A 26,326-nucleotide genomic window follows, 5' to 3' on the forward strand; every position below is an offset into this window, starting at 1 on the left:
ATGGACACAACATCCCCCTCACAACAACCTTCAACAGCCAAATTCCAGATACGGAACATCCACACACTACTGCTAACACCTAGACTGAGCTGAACCCGACTTACACACTTTGAGCATTACAGTGCGAGGAGGCAGATAAAACTAGGCGTCGGCTTGAGTGCTGTTTTTAAATCGCAGCTCACAGCTTCCACGCTATCGGGAATAGCAAACAGGCGGGGAGCAGAGTAGCACGGGGATTCCTTCCCTCAGCACCACAACAAAGGATGGCGCGATGCAGGGCGTTCCGATCCTTAGCGCAGCGGGTGGGGCGGGACCTCACTGGCGCGCGGGCTCATCTATATGTCGGCGGCGGCGGGATTCGAATCGCGCCCCCGCCTACAAAGCCCGAGGCGCGCGGCCGTCCTCAGCATATTATTGGCTGAGAACTCGCCACGTGATGCAGTATTACAGGATGGGGGGGAAGCAGAGAAGTGGAGCCGGCCATATTGCAGGGGGCCCTCGAGGGCGCTGGGTCGGTCGCGGTTGCTGCTGTACGTTAAGAACCTTTCGGCTACCGCACGCGGCCGCCCGTTCCCCGTCTCCTCCCGCTCGGCGCTCTTCTTCCGCTTAGCCCTCTTGCGTCCTCATCCCAACACCCGATACTCCATGGCGGCAGCAGCCGCACCGCTGTCGCCGCAGCCCCGGGGCGCTGCGGGCGGCGCAGCGCTGAGCCCCACGCGCATCTCGAGGCTGCAGGAGAAGGAGGAACTGCGGCAGCTGAACGACCGGCTGGCCGTCTACATAGATAAGGTGCGCAGCCTGGAAACGGAGAACAGCGCGCTGCAGCGGCGCGTCTCCGAGCGGGAGCAGGTATGCGGCCGCGAGATCAGCGGCTTGAAGGAGCTTTTCGAGACGGAGCTGGCCGACGCACGTAAGACGCTGGACGACACGGCGAGGGAGCGGGCCAAGCTGCAGATCGAGCTGGGCAAGTTGCGCGCCGAGCACGAGCAGGTTCTCAGCAGGTGAGCGGATCCTCCTTTCCTGAGGAGGGAAGAGTGCGCGGGCAAAGCGCTGAGCCCCCGCCCCCCCGCTGTTGTGTGCCGGCGACTGCCGGGCACGGAATGAATGAGCGCCGGAGGCTCCGCCTCGCCGCGGCCGCAGCGCCAGCCCGTACGGAGCCCGCGGCCGTGCGCAGAGCCCTGTGCGGGGCCCCCGGGGCAGGGCGGGGGGGTTGCCGTTCCGCCCCCCGCCGTGCGGCCTCGGGGATAGCGCGGTGGTGCTCAGCGTCGGTGTGGGCGTTGCTCTGTCTAAAGCCGCTTTCCGTTGGGTGTTAACGGAAAGGCACGAGTGTGTGATAAGCAGGGCTTGTTTAAAGCCCCCGAATGAACAACTTCTGTACGTTTTTTTTATGGATGTTCAGGTGAAGGCAGGCTCTGTCGCTAGGTAGTAGGAAAAATCGTGGTGAGGTACGGGCTGCCCAGGGAGGTGGTGGAATCACCATCTCTGGAGGTGTTCAGGAAATATGTAGCAATAGCAGTGAGGGACGTGGGCAGTGTTATGGTGGGGATGGGCTGATGGTTGGGTTCTGTGATTTTAGAGGTCTTTTCCAGCCTTAGCAATCTTACAATAATCTCAGAATTGCAAGTTTTATGGCACAGCCCAAAAATCTGCACAAAGAACTGAATTCTTCCACTGAATGTTGGTTCTTGAAAATCAGACTTGATTCAGTTGCTTATCTTGCTCATCTTGATTACACTGATGTAAAAAGCTTGGGAAAAAGAATCTTGTGTAATCTGTCAATTCTGATTTTCTCTGAAATCTGGTCTCAGTTCTGAGTTCCATAATGAAAAAGACACTCATGTAAACCAATACACAGCTGTTTCCGCATGTCTGCAGGCAGCTCAGTGCCTTCTGGGCTCTTTGCTTTTGCATAATGTGGTTCTGATCATTGGGTGGTCCTTCTGGTTACTCTTTGGTGACCACTGGTACATTTCCATTAAATAAATAAATAAATAAATAAATAAAACAAAAAAAACAGATAAAAGGGGAAGTGCACTGTAGCTACAGATGGGCACTAAAGTAGAAGACCGGGCAGGGATTGACATTGTTTTTGTGACTTCATGGGAGGGATGGGCACTTCTCAGAAGCTGATGGCTGTTACATGTTAGCTTGGGGTGAAGACAATCTACAGTTTTTAAAAAAAAAAAAAAAACAAAAACATTGTGGCTTTGCAGAATACTTCTGGATGCTGAAGGGGGATTCACCTCATCCAGAAGGAGCACAGATGGTTGGCTGTTCAGTTGTATTACCCTGAGCAAAGGGAGTCACAGTCCAGCTAGCCATTCTCTGCTATTTGATTTTTCTGTGGAAAACCCAGTTGTTCTCACAGCTCTGCTTTCTTTAGTTGGTAGAATGCTCTTCTGGTGTGCTTCATTCTTTTCTTTTTAAATTCCAAGAATCTTTCTGTTTTTTGACTTTCTGCCCAATCAGTGCACAAAAAACCAAAGCTACAGGTTACTTTCCAATTTCTGTAGTGGTTTACTTACAGTATAAAAATATATGAGCTGCTCTGAAAGTAATGCCTTATGTCATTTTCCATGGAAACTAAAACAGCTATAGAAAGCACAATAACACTATTAAATAGCTAATTTAGGAAACTTCTGGAAGTTTCACTGGTGGCTTTCCAGTACTGAAGTACTCTTACCTGTAAAAGCAGACAATGTGTTAGAGGTAAATTTTCACTTAAAGAAATTATGATTTATCGAAGACACTGATAGAGGATTTAATGGTCATTGATTATCAGCTGTATACAGTCACTTATAAGAAGGTAATTTTGTCAGACAGCTAGCTCTGTGCATTTATTAGTATTAAAGAGCTATATTCTCTAGTTATTCTGCTTTGCTTTCAGTTGGTCTACTTTCTCCATCCTTATTCAGAAATGGATTTCTGAGGTGAGACTCAGCAGTAATAGCCTAAGCAATATTGCTAACAGCTAGGATTACACCTAACTATTACTGCCTTGTAGCTTGAATTGCTCTGCAAGTGTGCAGCTGATACACTGAGCAACTGTTCAGAAGAACCCTGTGGCATTCCTGCCAGCCAAGTTCTAACAGCTGTTCCAGGGTTTCCTGTGGTGCACATGTGCTGTGTCGAAATGAGCTAAGTGTACAATCTTGGGCAGCTAATATAACACTCTTCAAAGTGTGCTTCAGGACAGGAGTGGAATGGTTTTAAACAAAAGGAGGGATGATTTAGATCAGATGTCAAGGGGAAGTTTTTCACTGAAGGGATGGTGTGGCGCTGGCACAGACAGCCCAGCGAAGCTTTGAATGCCCTATCCCTGCAGGTGTTCAAGGCCAGGTTGCATGAGGCCCTGGGCAGCCTGCTTGTTCTTTGTCTTGCAGCTGGCAGTCCTGCCTGTGGCAGGGGCACTGGAACTTGATTCTTGGGGTGCTTTCCAAATCCAAGCCATTCTACGATTCCTGTTATTGTGGGTGATGTTGAGAAGTGAAGTCTGGGGGCTACGGAACAGCTGAGCTTTAATCTGAACCCTATCTCTGTTCACATGTGTACCTTAGAGATGTCATCCCAAGGAAATAAGGAGAGGAGTAATTAACTTGTTGCACTGTAATTTACACAAGTGAAATGTAAGAGTGAATCATCTAAGAGCATGTCTTCCACGTGGAGTAGATGTAACCATATCCTACAAGTATGTGTCTACTTGCAGTGGTAACTTGAAGCAGTAAATTTGGAAATCAAACTGTAGTGACAAATTCCAGCTGTTATGGAGTGGGAGATCTACTGCTGCCAAATATAGTGAAGTTATGAGAATGTTAGTTTATCAGATGCCTGCTGTATGTTCACACCCTGATGTAGACAACTCAACAACAGCTTATTCATCTCTTTTGAAGCTTTGATGCCTGCTTTTGTTTTGTGTTTTTTTTTTACCTTCCATGGGGTTTTATTAAACAAAGTCATTAAGTGTGTTCTGCAGAAATTTTGTGAGTACTACTACAGACACTGAATAAACAGGCTGTTTGTAATGTGGTGTTTTTACTGGAAATTCAATATGTGGTAGCATTTTGGTGCTGTTCTCTCATCATTTTGAAGTTCTGTGAGCTCTTTACTGCTGTTTTAAGATTTGTTTCGTCAAGATTATGATGTGTACAAATACATCTGGCAAAGGAGTCAGTGCAGCTGTGGAATCACCCCTCTCATGGACCGAATCAACTGATCACAGGTGTCTGTATCTTGAGTTATCTAATAATTAGGTATGGAAACACATCAGACTTCACTGAACCATAAATGCTTATACTTGAATCTTTTTTTTGAACCTGTAAAAACAATTAATTTTGAGCAGCAGTTTAATGTATATAGTTCTTGTGCAAAAGGTCTGCTAAAACTGATGGCTACAATTCTTCAATTCAATAATCAGTTGAGCTCTTCAGAATGGGGTGAGTGATGGGGATAGTCATATAGCCATGATTTCAGTTACCATTTTCAACTGTTTAAAGTTGATGAAATAAGAAGTTGGAACCAGGTTGTATGTATTAATTTACATAAATAGTGAGCTTAACCGGTGGTGTTTATTGTCATGTTGATATGTATACAGAGTCATTAATGCTTTCTGACAGATACCCCTTCTGTTTTTGTAAGTTGTATTCTTTCAAAATGCAGCTTTACTGTATTCTGTGCCTTAGGGGAAGAAACATGGGAAAGCAATGCTTGATGTCTTGTTTAATAAGCGTGACTAGATTTGTTTCTGCACATGCACGCACACCTCCCCAACTTGACTGGAGAACAGCACAGTGTGTGCTACCATGTAACCTTAAGTAAATTTAACTGTGAGCTGCTTTATCATTAGTTACACTCACATAGTCGTTTCACAAATTGTCTGAAAAATTAATGTTCCTTGAAATTACTGCTGGCAGCACTTACCTCTAATGTGGCTGCCCAAATACTGTCAGGAATGAACGGGTGTGTGGTGGGAGACAAGGAAAGGGTCTCCCCTAGGTTGCTGGCATTTTGGTCAGCTTCAGTGGAACTTTAATCATGCCCAGGCTCAGCTTGGGCCTGGTATAAACTGGTATAAAATTATGTGTTTCCTAGGTAGCTTTTCAGCTAGCTTAGAAAGAAATTCAATGAAATTGCAGGAAATTCTAGGATGTTTCATGAACTAAAGAGTTTACGAAAGAGGAAGGGTGGTTGCAAGAACATGAAAAGGGAGCCTTCCTCTTTCCCTGAGATTCAGTGGTATGTCTGTTTCTCTGATCTGCACCAGAGCAGTGGTAGCACCAGTGGCATTGTAGGAGCATTCTATTAGTTTGAAATGAGCTGCCACAGGTAACCAGACACAACCATGGTATCTTAGGATTGTGTGCTTGTTCGTTCTGCTTTACAAGTTGTACAGTGGGAATGGTGAGCAAACTGAGCTGTCTAAAATGATGTACAACATGGAAGTGTGAATATAGTGAAGGTGAGGCACTAAATTCTTCCGTGAGGAAAAAATGGCACCCACTGACATTCACTGACTCTTGCTGAATGTTTTTGGAAACCCAACTGGCTGTGAGCACAGTGAGGCGGGTGATGCATTTCAGCAGCAGCAGCTGCAACACTGGGTCACCTCTACTGATGCAGATTGTTGTGTGGCAAAGCAGGCTCTTGTTCATGACTAGCTAATAGTGGTTACTGTGTTGAAGAAGAGTGGTTGCAGTGACAGTCTGTTCTATCATAAAGTGATATTGTGATTTTTGTATGTGTTGTAGTTTCTAAGGAAATAAATAGGAGGCATTACTTTCTGAAGGGCAGTTTGTGCAAGGCCTTATCTAAGGTATTATTGGCTGCAATTTCTGTTAGGGAGAGGTGAGGTAATACCAGTTGAGAGTCTCTGCAGTGTTTTTATGTGTTAAATGATGCGGGTTATATTTCTGAAGCACAAGTTCTCTCTGAAGTACAGAGAAAATAAAGAGCAACTGGCTAGGTTTTGGTCAGATCTTAGTTCTGCATTATTTCAAAATAAATTGTAAGTGAATGAATTGATGCTTGAATAGATGCTTGAATGAATAGATGCACTTCAAAGTCCAAAGAGAAAAGCAAGTTTCTTCTTTGAAGAGGCAGGCTAGCAATTCTTTGCTTCTACTGCTTTCAAGAGTGAAACTACTTGGAGTACAGTTCTAGGTAATTGCTGAACGTGGCAGCAAGAAGGTACTTTGGGCTTGGGCTTTTTTGTTGTCTTGAAATGCAGCTTCAGCTTTTTGTGGTGGAAGAAGCTAGCTGTTGTTGGGACTCTGAAGTTCTTCCTGGCAGAAATTACTAGGTGTGTGGGGTATACATGTGATGCTGAGAGGTTTTTCTGATCTTGTTGCTCTTTTCCATATTCCTTTAGGGCTGGGAAGATGCTGATGAGGTGCTGAGATTTAGTCTGGCTTTCAGCATTAAAATTGTTGAGCTCCCATTTGTTTTCTTCCTGAGAGTATGTTCAGATGAGCTCTTTGATTGAGACAACTTATGGCATATATAACTAATAACACTTCAATTCTGCCTTTTTCCCTTTTGTGACCTCGGTCACAGATGGAATATTCTCATTTTTAGAGTTCAGGATAATTCAGATAGGATTGCACTCTTGTATACATGCCCCACTTTGAGGACCAGACTCGTAGTTTTAGGATCCAACTTGACAAGCTTGATTTCAGTCTGAAGCTTTGTGAGAGCGTGAGTGAGGCCATTTCTGCATGTTTTTTGAGAAGTGTTATCCAGTGATGCTCAGAGCTTGATGGGCCCTCATCAGTCTTAGAAGATGGAGAGGTTTCTGTTGTGTTGATACCATCATGTGATACTTCTCCCTTTTTTTTTTTTTTTTTTTTTCCACCTTCGATGTAATTCAGGTGTTCTTGTAGAGTGGAGTTCTAACAGGCCTGAGAAGGAGAGGAAGGACAGAGCAGTGGGTTTCTGGTGAATAACAAAGGGAGCTTGGAAGTAGGGGACCCGTGTGGCCAAAACCTAAATTACTTTCTGTGATCTGATAGATGAACCTGGCTATTGGGTCTAAGCAGTCATATGTAAAACCCTATTGAGCAAATGTATAGCACTGAGCAGCAGAAATGTTAATAAATTCTTGAAAACAAGATTCTCAATTCTTGAGATCAGTTGTACTGTGTACCACATCAGTGTGCTGTGTCATTCAGAGGAGGTGAGTTTGGCTTAAAGCTAAGTCTGTTACATAAAGCCCGCCATCTGGTGGCTATACGGCCTAAATCGCCTCCAAAATGATTCATCCATGTTGTGGTAAGCCTTCTGCACACCCTTTTCTCTTGGAAATTGTTACTAATTGCATGTACTTGCATGTGATCTTGGAAAAGCCACAAATTTAAGCTTCTCTTCAAAACTGTGTGTTGATCTGATGCTAGTCTCATTTTGCTGAGAAGCTTTGCTGTTGATGCTTGTAAGTGCAGTGCTTTGATTTGAAAAGTACTGGCTGTATTCATGCTCTGGCCATTAGGATCTAGTTCTTAAGAGTCTTTACTGGTTTCTAGATTCCTCTTCTTAGTGTTGTGAATTCTATTTTTTTTCCCCAAGGAAATGTGGAAACTGAAATCTGCTAGCTGTTGTCCTAATCCATTTATTCCTGTAGAATGGCTTATGGCTTGACTGTAAATATTTAGAATTTTTGTGTGCTGCTTCCTTCACCTGAGAAGCATGGATATCCCAGAGAGGAAGTATTTCAGCTTTTAGAAATATCTTTCTTTTCTTGCTTGCCTTGTTTGCATATGCCTTAGAGAATAACCCCATTTGGGCACCTATAAAGACCTGACAACTAGTTTGAACAATAATTTGAAAACAATGTTGGCCTCTTTAAAAATAAAGATACTTCTACCTCATCACTACTGCAGTTTTGTTGATGGCAGACTACTATGTAAAAAATATTTGGGTATCTTTCCTCTGACTTGTGGAATTTAGTCACGATGTATGATTAGAAGGGTGTAGTATAGCAAAGTATAGCAAAGTAACTTGCTATATTACAGCTTCTGTTCATGGGCTGTTATCTTGTACATAGTGAACTTCAATTTTGATTTAGAAGCTGGTTTGTTGGTTGAAAGAGGACTGTTTGCAGGCTGGACTGTTGATCTGTGCAAGTTCCTGCATGGATAAAAAGGGCTGCTGAGATTATTTGTTTCCACTCTATGAAAAGGGCCCGTTAATGGTAGCAACTTATTTCTACCTATTAAAACTCAGGGGATAGGACATTGTTACAGTGGCTTGTGAAGGAGAAAACGAAAATCAACTTTAATTAACCAGTTTTCACTTTCCATGCATACAGCACTTACAAAATCTTTTGTCACGCAATTTCCTCTTTAATAAAGTTTCTACCGTTTGAGTGAAGTACTGAGTAATTTGTAGTATAAGAGAACAAAACTAAGTAATTTACTTTTGTTTAAAAACAAACTAAATGAATAAAGTGTTTAGATTGCACCTTGTTTTGCTTGTCTACTTTGGGGCGTTTCTGTTCTTACTGCTTTCTGTTTTATTCCAGCTATGCAAAAAAGGATTCTGATCTTAATGCAGCTCAAGTCAAACTTCGAGAGTTTGAAGCAGCGCTAAATGCTAAGGAAGCTGCGCTGGCCACAGCACTGGGTGATAAGAGAAGTCAGGAAGAAGAACTTGAGGATTTAAGAGATCAAATTGTGCAGGTGAGGAAAAGAAATAATTAACTAAGGAACTGGTGTCATTGTGGTAAAATGCAACTTTGTTGCCAAAACAAGAATGCAAATCTAGAACTTAAGGTTTGCCGTCAGAATTTAACAAAAGTATCGAATAGGTGTATGTTCAGTATGGTTCAGTTTATTAATAGCATGAATGGTAGAGTGCTTTTAAAATTCCAGGCTTGGCAGAGTATAAAGGATCATATTTCTGTAGACGAACATATCAAGAGTTCAAAACAGACTTAAACTGGAGAAGTATTTTGTGGGGTGACTGAGGTCACTGATATAAATGAGTAACTGGTTGAGTACTGTTCTTCCAGAAAGAATCTGAAAAGTGCAATGGACCTTGGACTTACGTAGAAAGCGGAACTGTAGCCTTCACTTACAGGACTGCTGTAATCAGTTGTTTGTGCCAGTCCAAACCAACCAAAAACTGTTAGCTTTAAATTGCAACTGGGAAGATTCCTTAAGAGAGCTGGGGTAATTATTTAATAAAAAAAAGAGTTGATGAAACAATGAGAGATGGCTGGAGGAGAGAAGTTGTAGCTGTCTTTCATAGCGGGTAATGAGAAATGTACTGAGAACATATTTGATTCTTCTTGAAGATACTTCCTGAAAGCAAGTTGGGTCAGAATGCTGGAACTTTAAAGTTTTTCCTACTTTTCCTACTTTCATGATTATCTTCATTCTTTATAGTTCTGTTTGTAGCACTCTGTCTTCGGGACATCTGATAGCAAGCAAAAAAATCTTACAGTTTTGTTGACCCTTTGAAGTATCTTAACTGTGATTTTAAGCAAAAAGAAAACGAAGACCAACAAAGAAATGCTTTGCATGAGTCTAGGAGACATCTGAAACCAGGAAGCTGTTCTTTGTCAAGTAGAAAAAATGAAGGCTTGTTAGGACATTTTAGGACATTCATCACTAGCATGAATCTTATCAGTGTGCAGAATCTATTATTCACTTGTGCAAGCAATCACAAAGGAGAAAAAAATCATTGCTTTTAAATACTAGACTTGATTGTCAACCTCAACCTTAATATCTATTTAATGTATTCAGTAGGCAGATGAGTTATTTGTGTTATGCAGGTTTTGCTACATAATCATGCTGAGCTTTTGTGTTTTTTTCCTAAAGCTTGAGATTTCTTTAGCTGCGGCCAAGAAAGAACTTGCTGATGAAACTTTACAGAAGGTGGATCTTGAAAATCGTTGTCAGAGCCTCATTGAGGATTTGGAATTCCGTAAGAATATGTATGAGGAGGTAAATTTTCTTAGTATAAAATATTTGTGTTTTTAAAGGACAAAGGATAACTGAAAGGTCATTCTGAAGTAGTAGAATAACTTTTTGAACGCCCATTCTGAGCAGAATTTACTTCTCTTGTATCTAGGTTTTCATCTTTTTATTACAAGCACATAACATGAACTCAGAGCTCTTATAAATGGTGAAATAGCTTTGGGTGTCATGTCACCTCGTTGCAACCTCCTTTTGGGTCATTTTAGAGAGTGATAAGGTCACCCCTAAGCCTCCTCTTCTCCACACTAAACAGTCTTCGTTTCCTCAGCTGATACTCATAAAACTTGTGCTCTAGACTCTTCACCACCAGCTTCATTGTCCTTCTCTGCACACACTCCATGGCCTTTATCTTGTAGTGAGGGGCTTGGCACTGAACACAGTACTTGAGATGTGGCCCCACCGGTGTTAAGAACAGGGGGATGATCACCTCCCTAGTCCTGCTGGCTACACTGCTGGCACAAGCCAGGATGCTGTTGGCCTTCTTGGCCATCTGGGCTTACTGCTGGCTCATGTTTAGCTGAGTATTAACCAACACCCCACAGATCCTTTTCCTCTGCACAGCCTTGCAGCTATTTTGCCCTAGGCCTGAAGAGTTGCCTGGGGTTGTTGTGATGAAAGTTCAGGACCCAGTACTTGGTCTTGTTGAATTTCATCCCTTTGGTCTCAGCTCAGTGATCCAGCCTGACCAGATCCCTGTGTAGGGCCTTTCTACCATCGCATAGATGAACACTTCCCCACTCCTTAGTAGCATCTGCAGCCTTCTGCGAGTGCACTCAATTTCCTCATCCAAATAATCATTAAAGGTATTAAACAGAACAGAACTCCAGTACTGACCTCTGAGGAAGACAGCTCTTCACTGGATGCTAGCTGGTTTTAACTCCAGTCGTCACCATCCTCTGGACCTGACCCTCCAGCCAGTTTATAACCCAGAAAAAGTGTACCTGTCCAAGCCATTGGTTGCCACCTCTCCAGGAGAATACGGTGGGAGATGGTGTCAAAGGCTTTGCTGAAGTTTAGGCAGACTACATCAACAGCCTTTTCCTCATCCACCTCATTCTCTAATATTGACAAGCCTCCAGTCCTCTGAGACCTCTGCAGTTGACCAGGAACCCTGATAGTTTGTGGACCCAGCTTGGCAATCACCTTTGCCAGTTCTCTCAGCACCCTCAAGTGGATCTCAGCTGGCCCCATGGTGATTGCGTGACTTCTGGCTTGTAGAACGCCTTGTCTGTCTCTTCATCTTGGCTAGAATGTCTGTAACAGACCCCCTAAGATGTGAGCCTTCTTGGCCTTTCCCTAGATCCTTACCCATAGGGTCTTGATCTTATCATTCCCAGCTCCAAGCTTTACAGCATCACAACATTCTCAAATACTCACAACCACACAACCATCCCCTCCTTGCTTGCCTGTTCCTTCTGAAGAGCTTATAACCATCTGTTGCAGTACTCTATAGTTATGTGAGCGATCCTACCATATGTCTGTAATGGCAACTAAGTCACAGTTTGCTTGCCACACAATGGCTTCTAGCTCTTCCTGTTTGTTGCCCATGCTGTGTGCTTTGGTGTAGATGCATTTCAGCTCAGCTGTTGGCTTCACTCCCGACCCTGATGTCATTCCCCCCGGGCTCATCACTAGTGAGCTGAATTTTAACCCACACTCCACACCTAGTGTGAAGTTCTCAACTTCTCCAATAAAGAATCACAAGACTAGCTGAAATTTCTACTGCAGTCTGCTTATTGGATAGTCAGATTCTAAAACTTGCTTTTCCTCATTTATTGAATGGTGATCTTGTCTTTTTATTTTTCTTAGGAAATCAAGGAGACGAGAAGAAAACATGAAACTCGCTTAGTTGAAGTTGACTCTGGGCGTCAAATAGAATATGAGTATAAACTGGCCCAAGCACTGAAGGAAATAAGAGAGCAGCATGACGCACAAGTGAAACTGTACAAAGAGGAGCTCGAACAGACTTACAGTAGCAAAGTGAGAATGTTCTTTCATGCAGTTGTCCGATTTACTTTATTTTGCTTTGTTTAGTGGAGGGATATCCTAACAGTTTCTTAGATTTCAGAGGATTTTATTTTGGCATTTGGGTTAAAGTCACCATGTTTTTGAAGGTAAATCTACATTTGTAGTTCTCGTTTTGGAGGCAGAGTTGAAATTTAAACAGCGCAATAAAATAGGTATAGAAAGCACTGTGTAAATGAAGTATGTGGAAGAAGACTTGTACTGAGATTACTTTGAATTCAAGGAAAGTTGTGGTTATTATAAATGTAACAGAACAATCTCAATAATAAGCATAGTGTTCTGTATTTTGTGTAAAGCTTAATCCGTAGCATGGTTTGCTGAGAAGACAGCACTCCATATCAAACCCTATATCAAAATTCTTGTGTGGAGACCTTGACCACACCCAGTCATTTCTGCATTTATAGAAGGGTGAAACCCTACTCAAACTGAAATCAGTTATACTTCATCATTTCCTTCCTCTACTATGATTCAGCATTTTTGTAATTTTTATAAGGAAGGATCCTGATGTCTCAACCTGATTCTTGTGGCTTCTTATTGCAGTTAGTGTTTTTCAGGACAGCGTTCAGTATTTTTAAAAACAAAGTTGGAAAACTGTGCAGTTGCTTATCTTCAGGGCTTCGGTCTGACTTGAAAAAACTAGGAGAAAGGAAGTTAGTTCAAATAAGATCTAGCAAAAATCTTCCTATAATCTGAAAAATCTTTTCTAATTGAGGCTTCCTTTTGGGTGTTTTAAACAGTCTAAAAACAAAATTACTCGAACTTGATATAATAAATTAAAATAAAGAAGCAGCGATCAGTAACTAATGTACTCATGTTGTCTGATAATCAGCATCAGTTGTTTACTTGCTTCTGTAGAAAATCAATGATTTCAGGTTAGTGTCTATTCAGACATACTTAAAAACAGTATTTAAGTATATAAAGATACGTACTGGTTTTTTTTAGTAAAAACTGAACTTAGCATTCCAGTTTTAGTAATGTCTTCAAGGGAAACTTTTAATGAGTTGAGTTAATCCTACAATAAATGCTCGGATAGCTGTGGTTTTTAGATAGAGCAATCAACATGATAATTGAAACATGATAATTGAACCACCACATTTAACCACTGAAGAGACAGATGTTTTATAATATATTAGAGCTAGAGAGAGGAACTTTCGCACCTTCATACTGTATATATCTTGTTTGGAGATGGGGTTTTTCTTTTAATTAAAGATAGTTTGAAGTTGATGTCTTATCTTTTGCAGCTTGAAAATATTAGACAGTCATCTGAGATGCACAGTTGTACAGCCAACACGGTAAGAGAAGAACTTCATGAAAGTCGTATGCGAATTGAAACACTGTCTTCCCATATCGCCGATATTCAGAAAGAGGTAACAAGTTTGTCTGTTCAGTCTTATTAGTTGTTGATTTTTAATGTGAATTCTTTCCCTTACTTTGTAAGTATGTTCATCACTGTGTTTTGAATTTGTTTTCTGTTCTGTTGTTCTGTTTGAACTTATTTTTGTAATGTCTTCTTTAGACAAAGTTGATCTTCTGTGCTACAGAAGATTTGAACGATGTAGGCTGTCATGAGGCCTCATGTCAGCTGCCTCTGCTCTTGATCAGACAAATCAATTGATCTCAGCCAGTCCTCACATACCTCGCCCTCCAGACCCTTCACAGTGTTTGTTGCCCTCTTTTGGACACTCCTAATATCTTTATGTTCTTCTTATATTGTGGTGCCCAAATCTGCATGTAGTGCTGGAGGTGAGGCTGCACAGAGCAGAGAGGACAGCCCCTTTCCTCCTCTCCTGGTGGCAGCACTGGGCCTGCTGCACCCGAGGGCAGGGCTAGCCCTTTAGGCTCCAGGGCACACTGCTGGCTCTTGTTCAGTTTGCCATCAGCCAGAACACCCTGATCCCTTTGTGTGGAGCTGCTGTCTAGCCACTCATTCCCCAGTCTGTATGTATAACCAGGGTTGCCCCTTCCCTAGTGCAGGATTCACAGAATTTGCAGCATGTGCTCTTGTTAAACTTTGTGCATCTGATGACTGCCCAGTTCTCTAATTTGTCTAGATCTCTGCAACACCTCTCCACCCTTCATGGAGTCAAGAGTTCATCTCAACTTAGTACCAGCAAATGTCAGGAAAACTGAAAAAAATCTTATGGTACTAGTAAGGATCTGATCCTATTATATTAGGTCTTGTAAGAACTGTGCAGAACCCCTTCTTTGTTTTCTAGATAAGACAGTATTAAGCACAAGCTGTATATTCTTGACGTTCTAAACAATTTAGTTCTTTTCTTCAGTATCTGAATGCTTTAGTGCAGTATTTGGCAAAGCATGATTCCAAGCCAGAGCTAAAATAAACAGTTTGGTTGATATCTTCTTCCATATTTGACCCACTTATTGTCTAGAGCTATTTTTAAAATGATGAAATTAAATGATTGTGCCAGGATTGGGATGAAATTAGAGGGCGAAGTGCATCAAGTAGCTACACTTGAGGTTTGTAGAGCTGAAGCTAAATGGACGTAGTGTCAGGTCACAGTATACAGATCATGCTTATAGAAGTGTGACACAACCTATGACAAGTCACATATTCAGTGCTAGTTTAGTTGATCAAAATAGTCATGTACTGGAAAATCTGGAGTGAAAAGCTAGACAAATATTAATGCTTGTTACTGAAGCTCGTTTCAGAACCTTACTTATCAGTTGAATGCAATGAAGACTTTGTATTTTGTTCCAATAAGTAATTAGTAATTTTGTAGTTTTTCTTCCTATGATTAGTGATGAATTTTGAATTGTATTGCTACTGTATAGTAGACTTGTAGAATTTCAAAATTCAGCGTACTTCAGGTGAAGAACATTCATGCACTTTCCAAATAACTTTGGGTATGAGTCTTCCCAGTTTTTCTGTTATACAGTAAAATTATTTTCTAAAGTAGGCCAGGTTGTGTAATCAGTGTGCATGAGGTTGCACAAGAATTGGGTTAGGGCTTCTGGCTACTTAGCTCTTATTTCTGCCTTTACATTGTGATTGTTCTGATGGCTCAGTCAGTGTGTTGGTTTTTTCCTTCTAACTTCAGTTAAATGTCAGTGTCATATTGCTAACTTAAATTGGCTGCTAGGTTTAAAAAACTTCTAAATTTGCAGAGGTATGTGCTGTGAATTTCAGCAAATTCTGTAATCTTCTGCGTAACACTAAGCACTATCTGAGTCTTAAGAGCAGCATCTAGTTAAACTGGTCCTCTGCATCTGCGTGATAGGCTGCTTGTTTTGCTATTGCTGCTCTATGATGACTTTTAGAGTAGTGTGCCTTCACAGCAAATTTGGTGATTTAACCAGACAACATGGTTCTAGAGCACTATTGGTTTTTTTTGTCCTTCAATTAAAGTATTTTAGAGAACATCAGGCTGAAAAAATGCTCTCAGGGAAAGTAGATCTTAAAGGTGTCATGATTTAGGTATTCTTTGATAAGTATTCCCTTCTGTGTATACAATATTAAGATCATAGAATTGTAGAATCCTTAGAGTTGGAAGGGGACCTCTGAAGGCCATCTAGTCCAACTCAGCTGCCATGAACAGGGACATCAGAGCTAGAACAGGTTGTCCAAGGCCTGATCCAGCCTCACCTTGAAAGTCCAGGGGTGAGGTATCAACCACATCACTAGGCAGCCTGTGCCAATGCCTTGCAAATTAGCTTTCCTGTGGACCAATTCCCACTGCAGTTTCAGCAGACCTTGAAAATGTTGGCAGGCAGACAGGCATTCACTATTCCTTTAGATAAACTTCTTCAAGAATTTAGAATTGGCAGCAGTAAACTGAGGCAAGGAACATACATCTGAGAGCTGAAAAACAGTTATGTGTCACAGGCTTTGAAGTTCACCAAGCTCATTTTCTTTGTGTCCTACCCAGTGTTATCTTTAAACACACTTTTTAGTTCCATTCTTCTTCAGCTGTGGTAATACTTAGTTAATTTTTCTGAAATATGAGAATGTTTGCCTTCTAAAGTATGTTGAAAATTTCATTGGGACTTAAGGTGTTAAAGAAAATGTGGAGAACAGGATGATGAGTGTGGATGGGTTTGAATTTGGAGAGAGAGAAAGAGGGTGCTTAGTCTGGTATTCTGAAATTCAGCTTACCTGATTAGTGGAGTGCTTTGACATTAGAGTGAGCTATCCTTTAGACCACTGTTTTTCAATGCTTTCTAGTCTAGAGCATGGCAAGATAGAGTGCATGAGCTTGAGGACGCCTTGTCCAAGGAGCGGGAAAACTGTCGCAAAATACTGGCTGAGAATGAGAGAGAAGTGGCAGAGATGAGAAATCAAATGCAGCAGCAGTTCAGTGACTACGAACAACTTCTGGATGTTAAACTGGCACTTGATATGGAAATCAGTGCATACCGCAAATTGCTGGAGAGCGAAGAGGAGAGGTATGAAAGAACGTGGCAGCATGGTGACTCTGCGTGCTTGCTTGTCGAACTCTGTTAAAAGGCTGTTCTTTCATTAAGCCCTTTACTGGTGTTAACAAAACGCTGTTCTTTGCATCCTTGTGTCTGACACACGTTTACCTCTGTGACAGAAACTTTATTGAGTATTTCAGTGACTGTTCTACAAAGATACAGATGTTACTCCCCTGTTGAGAGTTAGCCCTGAGTTGTTATCCAAGTTGCTTTAAGCATGGGTTAATTTAATACTGTCATAGCTATTGTGATAACCTAATTCAGCAGATAGCTACACTTTCTACACCTGAGTTCAGCAGCACTGAGAACTTTGACTTGGCAAGTCACAATTGTGATTTGAAATTGTGTATTCCTTTGGTTTTTTTGCTGGCACTCCTCTCAGCTGATTTTTCTGTGTGGGGATGAAATACTGATGGTAGTTTTGCCACAGACATCTTTTGTATAAATTTCCTACCAAAACTTAAGTCCTTGTAAGAGTGTTGTGCAGTTGCTGCTTGTGAGCTTTTTGGACTTACTACAGCTACCCAGTAGTGCAGATGATTTTATGATGTTAATATAGTAGTCTTTTGTTTTTCATGTCCCTGAGCATTAATGAGCTGTTTGACAACATTTTAATTCTTTAAAGTAATTACAGCTTCAATTCTGATGTAGTGTTTTTTGTTTACAATGTTCCTCTACCTTTAGCTATGTAATTCTGTGGGAACAGGAGAAGATATGAAGAAAGTTTTTAAATGAGGGTAGAATAATTTGTTTTATTTCCTTTTGCTTCCTGATGGAGCACTGGAAGAGGCTGCCCAGGGAGGTTGCGAATTCTCCTTCACTGGAGATTTCATGACCTGTCCGGATGCCTACCTGTACAGCCTGCTGCAAGGGGTCCTGCTTTGCACAGAGCCAGACTCAGTGATTTCTAGAGGTCCTTCCAACCCCTACAGTTTGTGATTCTGATTTTCTTCAATTTAGGCTCAGACTTTCTCCAGGCCCATCTTCTCGAGTGACAGTTTCACGAGCTTCATCAAGCCGTAGTGTACGTACCACCAGAGGAAAGAGGAAGAGAATTGATGTGGAAGAATCTGAAGCCAGCAGTAGTGTTAGCATCTCCCATTCAGCTTCTGCCACTGGAAATATCTCTATTGAGGAGATAGATGTTGATGGAAAATTCATCCGCTTGAAGAATACCTCTGAACAGGTTTGAAAGTGCTCATATCACATCTCTTTACAGCGGGCTGAGTAGGTAGAAGGCTTTCTCAGCACCATATCACATCTCAGGCTTAATGTTGACTCTGGAACTAAGGCTGTATGAAAGAGGGCCGTTAGAAATTAGTGTGTCACAGAATGTTCTTTCCAACAGTATTCTGGGTTAGTAACAATTTCCTGATTGTTTTTAATGGTTTTCAAGGTGCCAAACTCTTTAGTTCTGCCTTGCCAGATGATCTGGCTTTACAGTTACAATTATCATTGATAGCCTAAAGTCCATTTGCACTATTTCTTATCTTCAGAAGTTTCTCTCTGCCTTAAGAAGGCCCAAAAGAAATAGCACCAATGCAGAATGAAGATCTACATGTCTGTGAAGTTCTAACTGACTAATTAGAGACACTCTTTAATACTTGTGTATGTCTTCTTTAAGTTACAATTTTCCTTCTTTCCTTGGTTGCATCTGCAGTTTTTGGAAGGAGCAATATGTGCTCAAGCCAAAACCTCTCCAGATTGTTTTTCTGTGGATAGACTGCAGTTTGCATCAGTGGGGAAGTGGGACAATATTTAAAGGCATTTCACTTAAAGAAATGCTTTGACTATTACTCATGCTTTTGTTTGAAGGACATCAACTGTTGCATTAAATTGGTCCTGCCCAAGATAGGAATTTTAACTTCTGTTTAAAGGGAAAAAAAACAATCCTGTGTTATGTTTAAGTGTTTATAAAGACGATTTTAACTTGCTCTAGTGTGTTAAGACCTCCCACTTTTCCCTAACCATTTTTTTTTTCAGCAACTTCCCTCTGCACCATATGGGATTCCCTTCTATTATAGGTGACCCCTAGCTACACGTTTGTTTATCCATAGCTAAACCATCAGCTCTAAGTAGCCATATATGATTCATAGTTATTGCACTTAGGCATAAAGTTTTCATCAACAGTCTGTAGCGCAGTGTTCTAAATTGTATGTGGGAGTGATCAAGAGTGCTAGACAAAATGTTGTAAGGCTTAACACTTGTGCATTTATATGGACTAAGGTATAAAAAAGCCTGAAGCAAACTAATACACTAATTTAAAAAAGGGTGATGTCAAAATGGAGAAGTGGAATGTATTGAAATTTAACCTGGAATAAGGAAAGATCAGCTTGCCTAAAACTGTAGCTATTTATGTGCTGAAGGGAAATACAAAATTTTATATGCATCATGTCCATATGTGTAAAATACCCTACATGTTTAACACAATAACTGCTGACAAACTTTATCTTTCTTTTTAGGATCAACCTATGGGAGGTTGGGAGATGATCAGAAAAATAGGAGATACTTCTGCTAGTTACAGATATACCTCAAGATATGTACTGAAGGCAGGACAGACTGTTACAGTAAGTTGTCAAGCTTCACCTGTTCAGTTCAAACTGGCTTTAGGTTAATTTGTGTATGTCAGTAAGTCAGTAATGTTTTTTGTCCTTCCCATACAGATGGTGAAAAAAAAATCACCTATATTTAGCATTCATTGTATCATCTGTTGGGAAGGGTAATTTTTAGTGAACAGAGTCACATTTCTTAGAAAATTACTTTACATATGCAACAATAATTTTGACTGTAAGTAGGTGCATTTGCATATTCAAAAGTGTCTGTTCATGTTAAAAAAGTAAGGATATTTTAATGTTTAAAAAAAAAAATAGTAGCTGGAGTGAGACTTTATTTTTTCTTAACTGGAAGAGATTCAGTGGTGTCGCCTAAAATGGAAGTGAATTATGTAAGACTAACAAGTAACATTCATTTGTGACTTTTAACAGATTTGGGCTGCAAATGCTGGAGTGACTGCTAGCCCTCCCACTGACCTCATCTGGAAGAACCAGAATTCCTGGGGCACTGGTGAAGATGTGAAAGTTGTGCTGAAAAATTCTCAGGGGGAGGTAAAGTAACTCAGATGTGTCAAACTTGCATTTAACTATATTGCCACTCCAGCATCTAGCCTTGTAAAGATATAGGTAGAACCATTGTTAGTTCTTTGCACTTCAGTGCGTGTGAGACTGTAGTAAAATTTTCTCCTGCTACTTTTAGCCAAGCATACTGTGCACTTTTCTTGAACTTAATTGCAGTTAAGGGGTGCAGCTTAACTTACAAATTTCATATACTCCATTTGTTCGGACATTGCTCTGATGGGGGTGCCTCAATTTTGAAGGTAAAAGATATTAGTAAACTTTTCAGTGCTCTGTTTTTATTTTGTTCCCATGAAAACTGTGTTAATGAGGAGTTAGGAAAACAAGTGTTAATTTTAAGTAGATCAGTGACTATGACATGTAGCAATTGAGGTAAAATACTAAAATACAAATTTCTTGTAATAGTTATGGGGGAAAAAGGCTTGATGTGCATTTTTAGGAAGTTTTTTAATTGTTAAGGGATTTACAACTGAAGTGTTAGGAATGCTGTGTATGTACTTTCCATGTGCTGCAGTGCACAGACAAACTGTACAGTTGGCCGTCTGAACAGGTGGCATTCTGCTTTCTCAGCATACGAGTAGATCATCATGAGCTCTTGGAAGAGTCTGTTATTAAAAATGTAACTCCTTTGCAGGAAGTTGCTCAGAGAAGCACTGTCTTTAAAACAACTGTAAATGAAGGGGAAGAGGAGGAGGAGGAAGGTGAAGAAATTCTTGAAGGAGATGTTGTCCACCAACAGGTATTTCGTTAAGGCTTGTCCAGACTACTGTCTTAACAAATTTGCTTAGATTGAAAAGACATGTATAAGCATAAGTGTCATAACTGTTTGAGCATGGGTGTTCTGTTGTTTTTGTTTTGTTAAATCAATAATTGAATTAAAACATAACTGTTTTAAGAATTATTAAAATTAGTAGGAAGATAGGGGATTTTCTTAAACTTTCTGATGCAATTGGACTGAGGGAAATGTATGGTGTTTGCCTTCAGTCTGTACATAAAATTGTAGTTGCTTACTTAGGGAACTTAAATGTTTCATTTCCTCTAGGAGTGAAAGTGTCAGGCATGATGAAAAAACGCAACTCTAAAGGCAGAGGTGTGAATCTGCAGTGACAGTATAAAGTGCTTTGAAAGATGAGAGAATACTCAGATACAGCGTAATGAGTAGTTTGCATTCTGAGTTTGGTGTTACTGCTTTAACCAGTAGCTTTCTAAAAAGACAGTAATTGTAATGGGCAAATAAGTTCCTCTAAGGCCAAGGCCATATAATCATAAATTCCTTAGTGTTGGAAGGGACCTCTTGATTGTCATCTAGTCCAGCTCTGCTGCAATGAACAGGGATACCACAGCCAGTTCAGGTTGACAGGGCCTGATGCAACCTCACTTAAAAGTCTGCAGGGATGGAGCATCAATCACATTACTAGGCAACCTTTTCCACTGCCTCACCACTTCACTGTAAAAGATTTTGTCCTAATATCTAACATAAATCTACCCTCTTTGAGCTTGAAACCATTTACGTTTTTCTGCCACCACAGACCCTGCTGAAGAGTCTGTCCTCTTCTTTCCTGTAGCTCCCCTTTAGGTAATGAAATGCCACTGTCAGGTCTCCCCTCAGCCTTCTCTCCTCCAGGCTGAAACACCCTCAGCACTTTCAGCCTTTCCTCATAGGAGAGGTGTTCCATCCCCTGGATCATTTTTGTGGCCCTCCTCTGGATGTGCTTCAACAGGTCCATGCCTCTCCTGTACTGAGGACTCCACATCTGGAGGCAGTACTCCAGGTGAGGCCTCACCAGCACAAAACAGAGGAGCAGGATCACCTCCCTTGGCCTTCTGGTCACGCATCTTATAGATATTTTGCTCCTTTAGCTAAAACTTATTTTTCAGTTACTATGGGTATTAATGTTGATCAGGAGAGTGAACATAGAACATAACTAAAGTTATGTATGTAAATCTGCAGGAAACAATGAAGAGAGCTGACTGCTTGAGAAATCATGGTTTTTTGCCAGGCATGTTTTCGGCCTGTAACTGAGTTGTATCTTAGTGGCACTGAATACAGGTGCGAACTTTTACTACAGTTTTTCAGTATTGAAGTGCATCCTGTGGCAGCTTGGTTTCTGGGGTGTGCTCTTCAGCTAAAGCAGCGTTAGCTTTTCAGCAAAAGAAATATTAGTGGATTTTTTTAAATAAAAACTTCTGACGTATTTGTATGTGCTCACTACTGTATTCACCAGCTGTGTAATCTCAATGATGCTTTTAGCTATAAACTACAGTATGGCCATTGTTATTTCTGATTGTCATGACTTCAAGCTACCCTGGGTAAGTATGGGAGTTGTAAGGTGTGAGGTCTCCTTGGGGCACAGTAAGGTGAAATGACAACGGACCGTTGGCTAATGAATTTATTCAAACAAGAGTAGTTTCAAATTTCCTAGGGAATGTGATTATTGGTACTACGTAAGAAATGCAGTTTTAGTGGTAAGCTATGATGAATTGACTTGCATCTGTTCTAATATAACTTGAAAAGAGGGAGAAAAAGAGAGAAATAAAAATAAAGATACGAAGAGACAGTTCTCACCCTTGGATCCAGCAGTGATTGTTCCTGCCATGGAAGATTTGCACACCTGAAAGGGCAGTCTTTTGCCTTCTTTGTCTTTGTGGCCCTTAAGGAGAAGTAAAGTGCTTCTTCAGAAATGAGTCTGGGGTCTCAGATGGTTGCCAGGTCTCCTCTAATGTTGTGACTGAGATATGGCTCTACCTCTGCGCAAGCACAGTTCAAGATTTGGTGTATTCTGGAAATGGGCCAGAGGGGCTTCAGTGGCTGTCTTTGTCACTCTGCTGAACTGAGTACAGGTGCAGTTTGCCACATCTCTTCCTTCCCCACTAAGTCTGCTTGTTGCAGGTCAGCAGGTCTGTGTAATCTTCACAAGATAAGGAAATCAGTCTGGAGGAATACTTGCCTTGCAAGGCTCCTTCCTCCAACTTTTCCTCGTATCGTTACTGTGGTGGTCTCCTTTACTCTTCTACCAAGTATTTGCTTCTCACTCACTTCGCAGTCTCCTACAGTGGTGTCCATCTTCCATTACCTCACTTAACAGGATATCTAGCATTCCTTTACTTCATAGGGTCAAGACATTGTATTACAATTTGCATAGACCATACCAGGCTAGTAATTGTACATTGATAATATGTATGTATTATATTAATAATATATATAATTATACTGTTTTTGATTTCTGAATATCTTGCTGTTGGATTTTTTCCAATCATGACTTTTCTGTTTGTGACAGGGGACCCCAAGAAAATCTGACAGAAGCTGTGCGATCATGTAACTCTTTCCAGTCATCCAGGTTCTTCAAATAATGGTGATCATTGTCTACAGAATAGCCTTCTCAAAAGCACAATGTATTTTTGTAGTTTCTTTCTGTGAGTTCTTAAGCTGAAAGTCTAATGGCCTTAATTTCCTGACACTGAAAATGAAGTTTTGTAAAAGAAACTGTATCTGTGACTTGTTGTTAGGACATAATCTGGTGATTCTGAACTTTGTGTACTGTTTGAAAATGACATTCCCTACCCCTAGTTTTATATGCCAGTCTTTTTTTTAAATAGAAACTTTAGAAGTTTCTGCATTCCAGGGATTGATTTTTGTCGGACAACACCACTCCAGCCATCTACTGTTGACTTCTTTATACTTAGGTGCTGTTTGGGAAGGGAAAGGCATTTTCAATACTATGAACTTTTTGTACTGAAGACATTTTCGTATTACAGCGCAATCAAAGATAAACAACTTTCTTATAGAAAACAGACTTTTTTTTAAAAAAAAGAAGGGGATAAACCATAAAATCATGTAAGCACTCAGTTCACGAAGGATGCAGTAAAAAAAACTTTCTATTGCTACTTTGTTTGCTTAGGTTTCTTATTCTGAAAAGGGGATTCATGTTAAATGTGTTAGTTGTATTGTTAAGGTAGTGTAACAGCTTAAATTTGCTTATATGGTTTTTTTTGTAACAAAGTCAATTTTAATATTGATTGCTTTGCTTGTTTACAGTTTTTAGGAACAAATCCAAGTCTTGTAGAAATCTAGTCTATGTTTCTATGGAAAACAACTGTAGTTCTGTCAATGTGGAAAGTTTCAGTTCTTTTTGCATTTACCTACTGTTTGAAAGCTTTGAATAAAGAGTAAAATATCTCTGTATAGACACTTCAGATTAAGGTTTTGAAATTTGTTTTGCGATAAAATGGAGTTAAAAGTTGAATGATTGCTAGGTATTTAGAACTGATAGGATTTGAACTTGGGAAAACCTGCATGTAAGTGGAACAGTGGCACTTGATTTGTAAGATTTCTCTTAAAATAATGAGGAACAAATTGACATTTCAAAAATGAATTCTTTGGACCTTTATTCAAAGTGTACATAACTGTTTCTGTAGTTACCTTTGTCTTGATCTGAAGGTTTTTTTAATGGCCAGAATCATGGGAATTCATTGTGCTTTTTTGCTATCAGTTTCTTGAAAAACAGAACTTCTTAGTGTCTTCCACGTTGAATCAGATTCTATCCTGATGAACTACATCATGACATTCTGAATTTTTGCCAGCAGAAGTTAGAGGTGGCCAAGGCTTATGTGGATGGACAGAGATTGGTGGGTCTCCTCCTTTTGGTAGTAACATTGGCTTAAACAACTGCATTAGACCCTGAAGTAAAACTTGTTTTAATTTCCTGTTTAAATGTGAGCATTTGTATTTATGTAGTATTTTCATATAATTTCAGTATTACTTCATATCCTGTAATATTCTCATTATGTCTAATTGTTTCTCCTAAGAATAATGTTTTTCTATTATGGTCTGAGATACTGATGTTACAGGCGTTACCTGTATAAATGAACACTTACATTGTAGTAAACTGTTTATTCCATTTCTTATTTATTTTCAAAACTAATAGCACAGACTAGCAATACAATTCTGTTAGATAAGACAGTTGATAAGAGATTATTTAACATGTATCAGTGTTCTTGGCTCTAGCTTTTGTAGACCCTCTTTTATCACTGCAGAATGATGAATAGTGCCTTAACCTTTATGGGAGCATGTACCTAGGAGCAGCTGCTTGAGTCTTGTGAATATTCAGGTAGGTCAGCACTCTTGCGATAGATGCCAGTAGACAAGTGCTGATTTTTAGAAAGGTGCTTTAGAATACTTGCATAAACTAGCCTAAATAATGTTAGGAGATTTAAAAAGGGGTGGGGGGGGTAAGCCTTCTGTATGTTGCTGACATTTAGTGTGGAAACATCCTGCCACTAGATGGAGATCTTGCTATTGAACTATATTCTCAAAGCAAAACAACAACCATGAATACCTTTCCTACATTTCATGTGAGTCCCATAATAACTTCAAAAAGTTTCTCTTTACTAGACTGAACAAAGTCCTCCTATCTCTTCACCACAATTTCAACCTTTAATTAGTCTCTTGGAAAGCACTGACCTCAAGCTTGAAATATATGATTTTGTCAGTATTTTTTCCTACCTCTTAACTGTTGTAGTTACTGCTGTTATTTGCCATTTTGTGTGAAAGAAGGCAGGTGGATGGAATTCCTTAAAGGTATCAGACCACTGGAAAATAAGCTTGTTGGTTTTTAATGTTATGCTTTGCAAAATGTGTTTTCATTTTCTGTAGGTTGTTAGCTAATGAGCTGGAGAAGAATGAAACAGTGTCCTAGTTAGCTCTGTAGACCGGCTCCTACTACTTCTAGAGTAACATCTAAAGATTGCTTCTAGGTACACTTCCAGAATTGACAACATAGATGATCAAGATGTGATACTGATCTGTTTTGTACCTGACAGGTGAAAGCTGCTTAGTGACTTGCTACATGCAACAGGGAAAAAAACAAACAAGCAAAACCAGCACAACAGTGCTAGAAATACATCTGCTAACACGTTCTTCCTGTGAAAACCAGAATAAGAACTTAATAAGCAAGTCTTTTGACTTTGTAACACTGCTATAATATGATGAGTGTTCCTGAAGCAAAGTGTATTCCCATCAGTTGTTCCTGGCTCAGAAGATTGAGTTTAGGTCTGGTCATAGTAAAAGCAACTAACATTTAGATCATGGTTGGTTTGTAGTGGACAAGTTCATAAATAAATGCTGGTGTAAGCAGTCTTAGCTGCATGCTACAAATTGCTATATGTTTCATCAACATCTACCCCTGCTGTGATATAATGTGGGGAAGTGGTATCAATGTACTCCAGGAGGTTCAGAATGGATGTGAAGGAAAATTTGTTCATGGAGAGAGTGGTCAAGTCTTGGAACAGGCTGCCCAGGGCAGTGGGTGAATCCTCTTCCTGGAGGTGTATAAGGGAACATATGGACATATTGCTGAGACATGTGGTGTTAGTGATGGAGCTTGTTGGGCCAGATTGAGGTTCGCACATGATGATCTTGAAGGTCTTTTCCAACCTAGGTAGTCCAGAGGTTGTGTATTCCACTAAAATATTTTCCCAAGTAGACATCAAAACATGTAAATTAGTAGCTGTTCATGACTGCATTTCATGACACATTCTATTCAGTAGAAACTAAGGATTTATTTGTCGACTTCTGTAGAAGCAGTTTTAATGCAGTTCTTAGAATCTCGCAGGGAAACTTAATTGTCTTAACCAACATTTTTATACTGATATGAGAGTTTCTGGAGTTAAAAAGGTGTTTTTATGGGAAATTCCAAGTCTAGAAAGTGGTGCTTTTATATATCTGCTATAAGCACTATATGTCCTTCTCCTGCTTTTAAAGAAAAAACA

The 26,326-nt window shown here is 40.4% G+C and overlaps 1 protein-coding gene across 1 annotated transcript; it reads left to right on the top strand.

Moving 5' to 3' along the window:
* The first annotated feature begins 461 nt into the window (after nt 1-461).
* LMNB1 (lamin B1) lies at nt 462-25,438 on the top strand. The gene is made up of 11 exons (XM_052701081.1): nt 462-1,001; nt 8,510-8,666; nt 9,810-9,935; nt 11,778-11,948; nt 13,235-13,360; nt 16,177-16,397; nt 17,388-17,613; nt 18,890-18,994; nt 19,412-19,531; nt 20,193-20,297; nt 22,837-25,438. The coding sequence occupies exons 1-11, from the start codon at nt 646-648 to the stop codon at nt 22,876-22,878; spliced, it is 1,755 nt and encodes a 584-aa protein (XP_052557041.1). The 5' UTR covers nt 462-645; the 3' UTR covers nt 22,879-25,438.
* The last annotated feature ends 888 nt before the right edge of the window (nt 25,439-26,326 follow it).

This window comes from Tympanuchus pallidicinctus, unplaced genomic scaffold (assembly GCF_026119805.1).
Source record: "Tympanuchus pallidicinctus isolate F22 unplaced genomic scaffold, pur_lepc_1.0 scaffold4, whole genome shotgun sequence".
In the NCBI taxonomy this organism is placed as follows: Eukaryota; Metazoa; Chordata; class Aves; order Galliformes; family Phasianidae; genus Tympanuchus; species Tympanuchus pallidicinctus.

What these genes read in the sequence shown, in the direction of transcription:
- LMNB1 (XM_052701081.1), top strand. Translation starts at nt 646, where the DNA reads ATGGCGGCAGCAGCCGCACCGCTGTCGCCGCAGCCCCGGGGCGCTGCG. An exon ending in TCGCCGATATTCAGAAAGAG is followed by an intron (nt 13,361 to 16,176) that starts GTAACAAGTTTG and finishes AATGCTTTCTAG; the next exon opens with TCTAGAGCATGGCAAGATAG. An exon ending in GAGATGTTGTCCACCAACAG is followed by an intron (nt 20,298 to 22,836) that starts GTATTTCGTTAA and finishes TGTTTGTGACAG; the next exon opens with GGGACCCCAAGAAAATCTGA.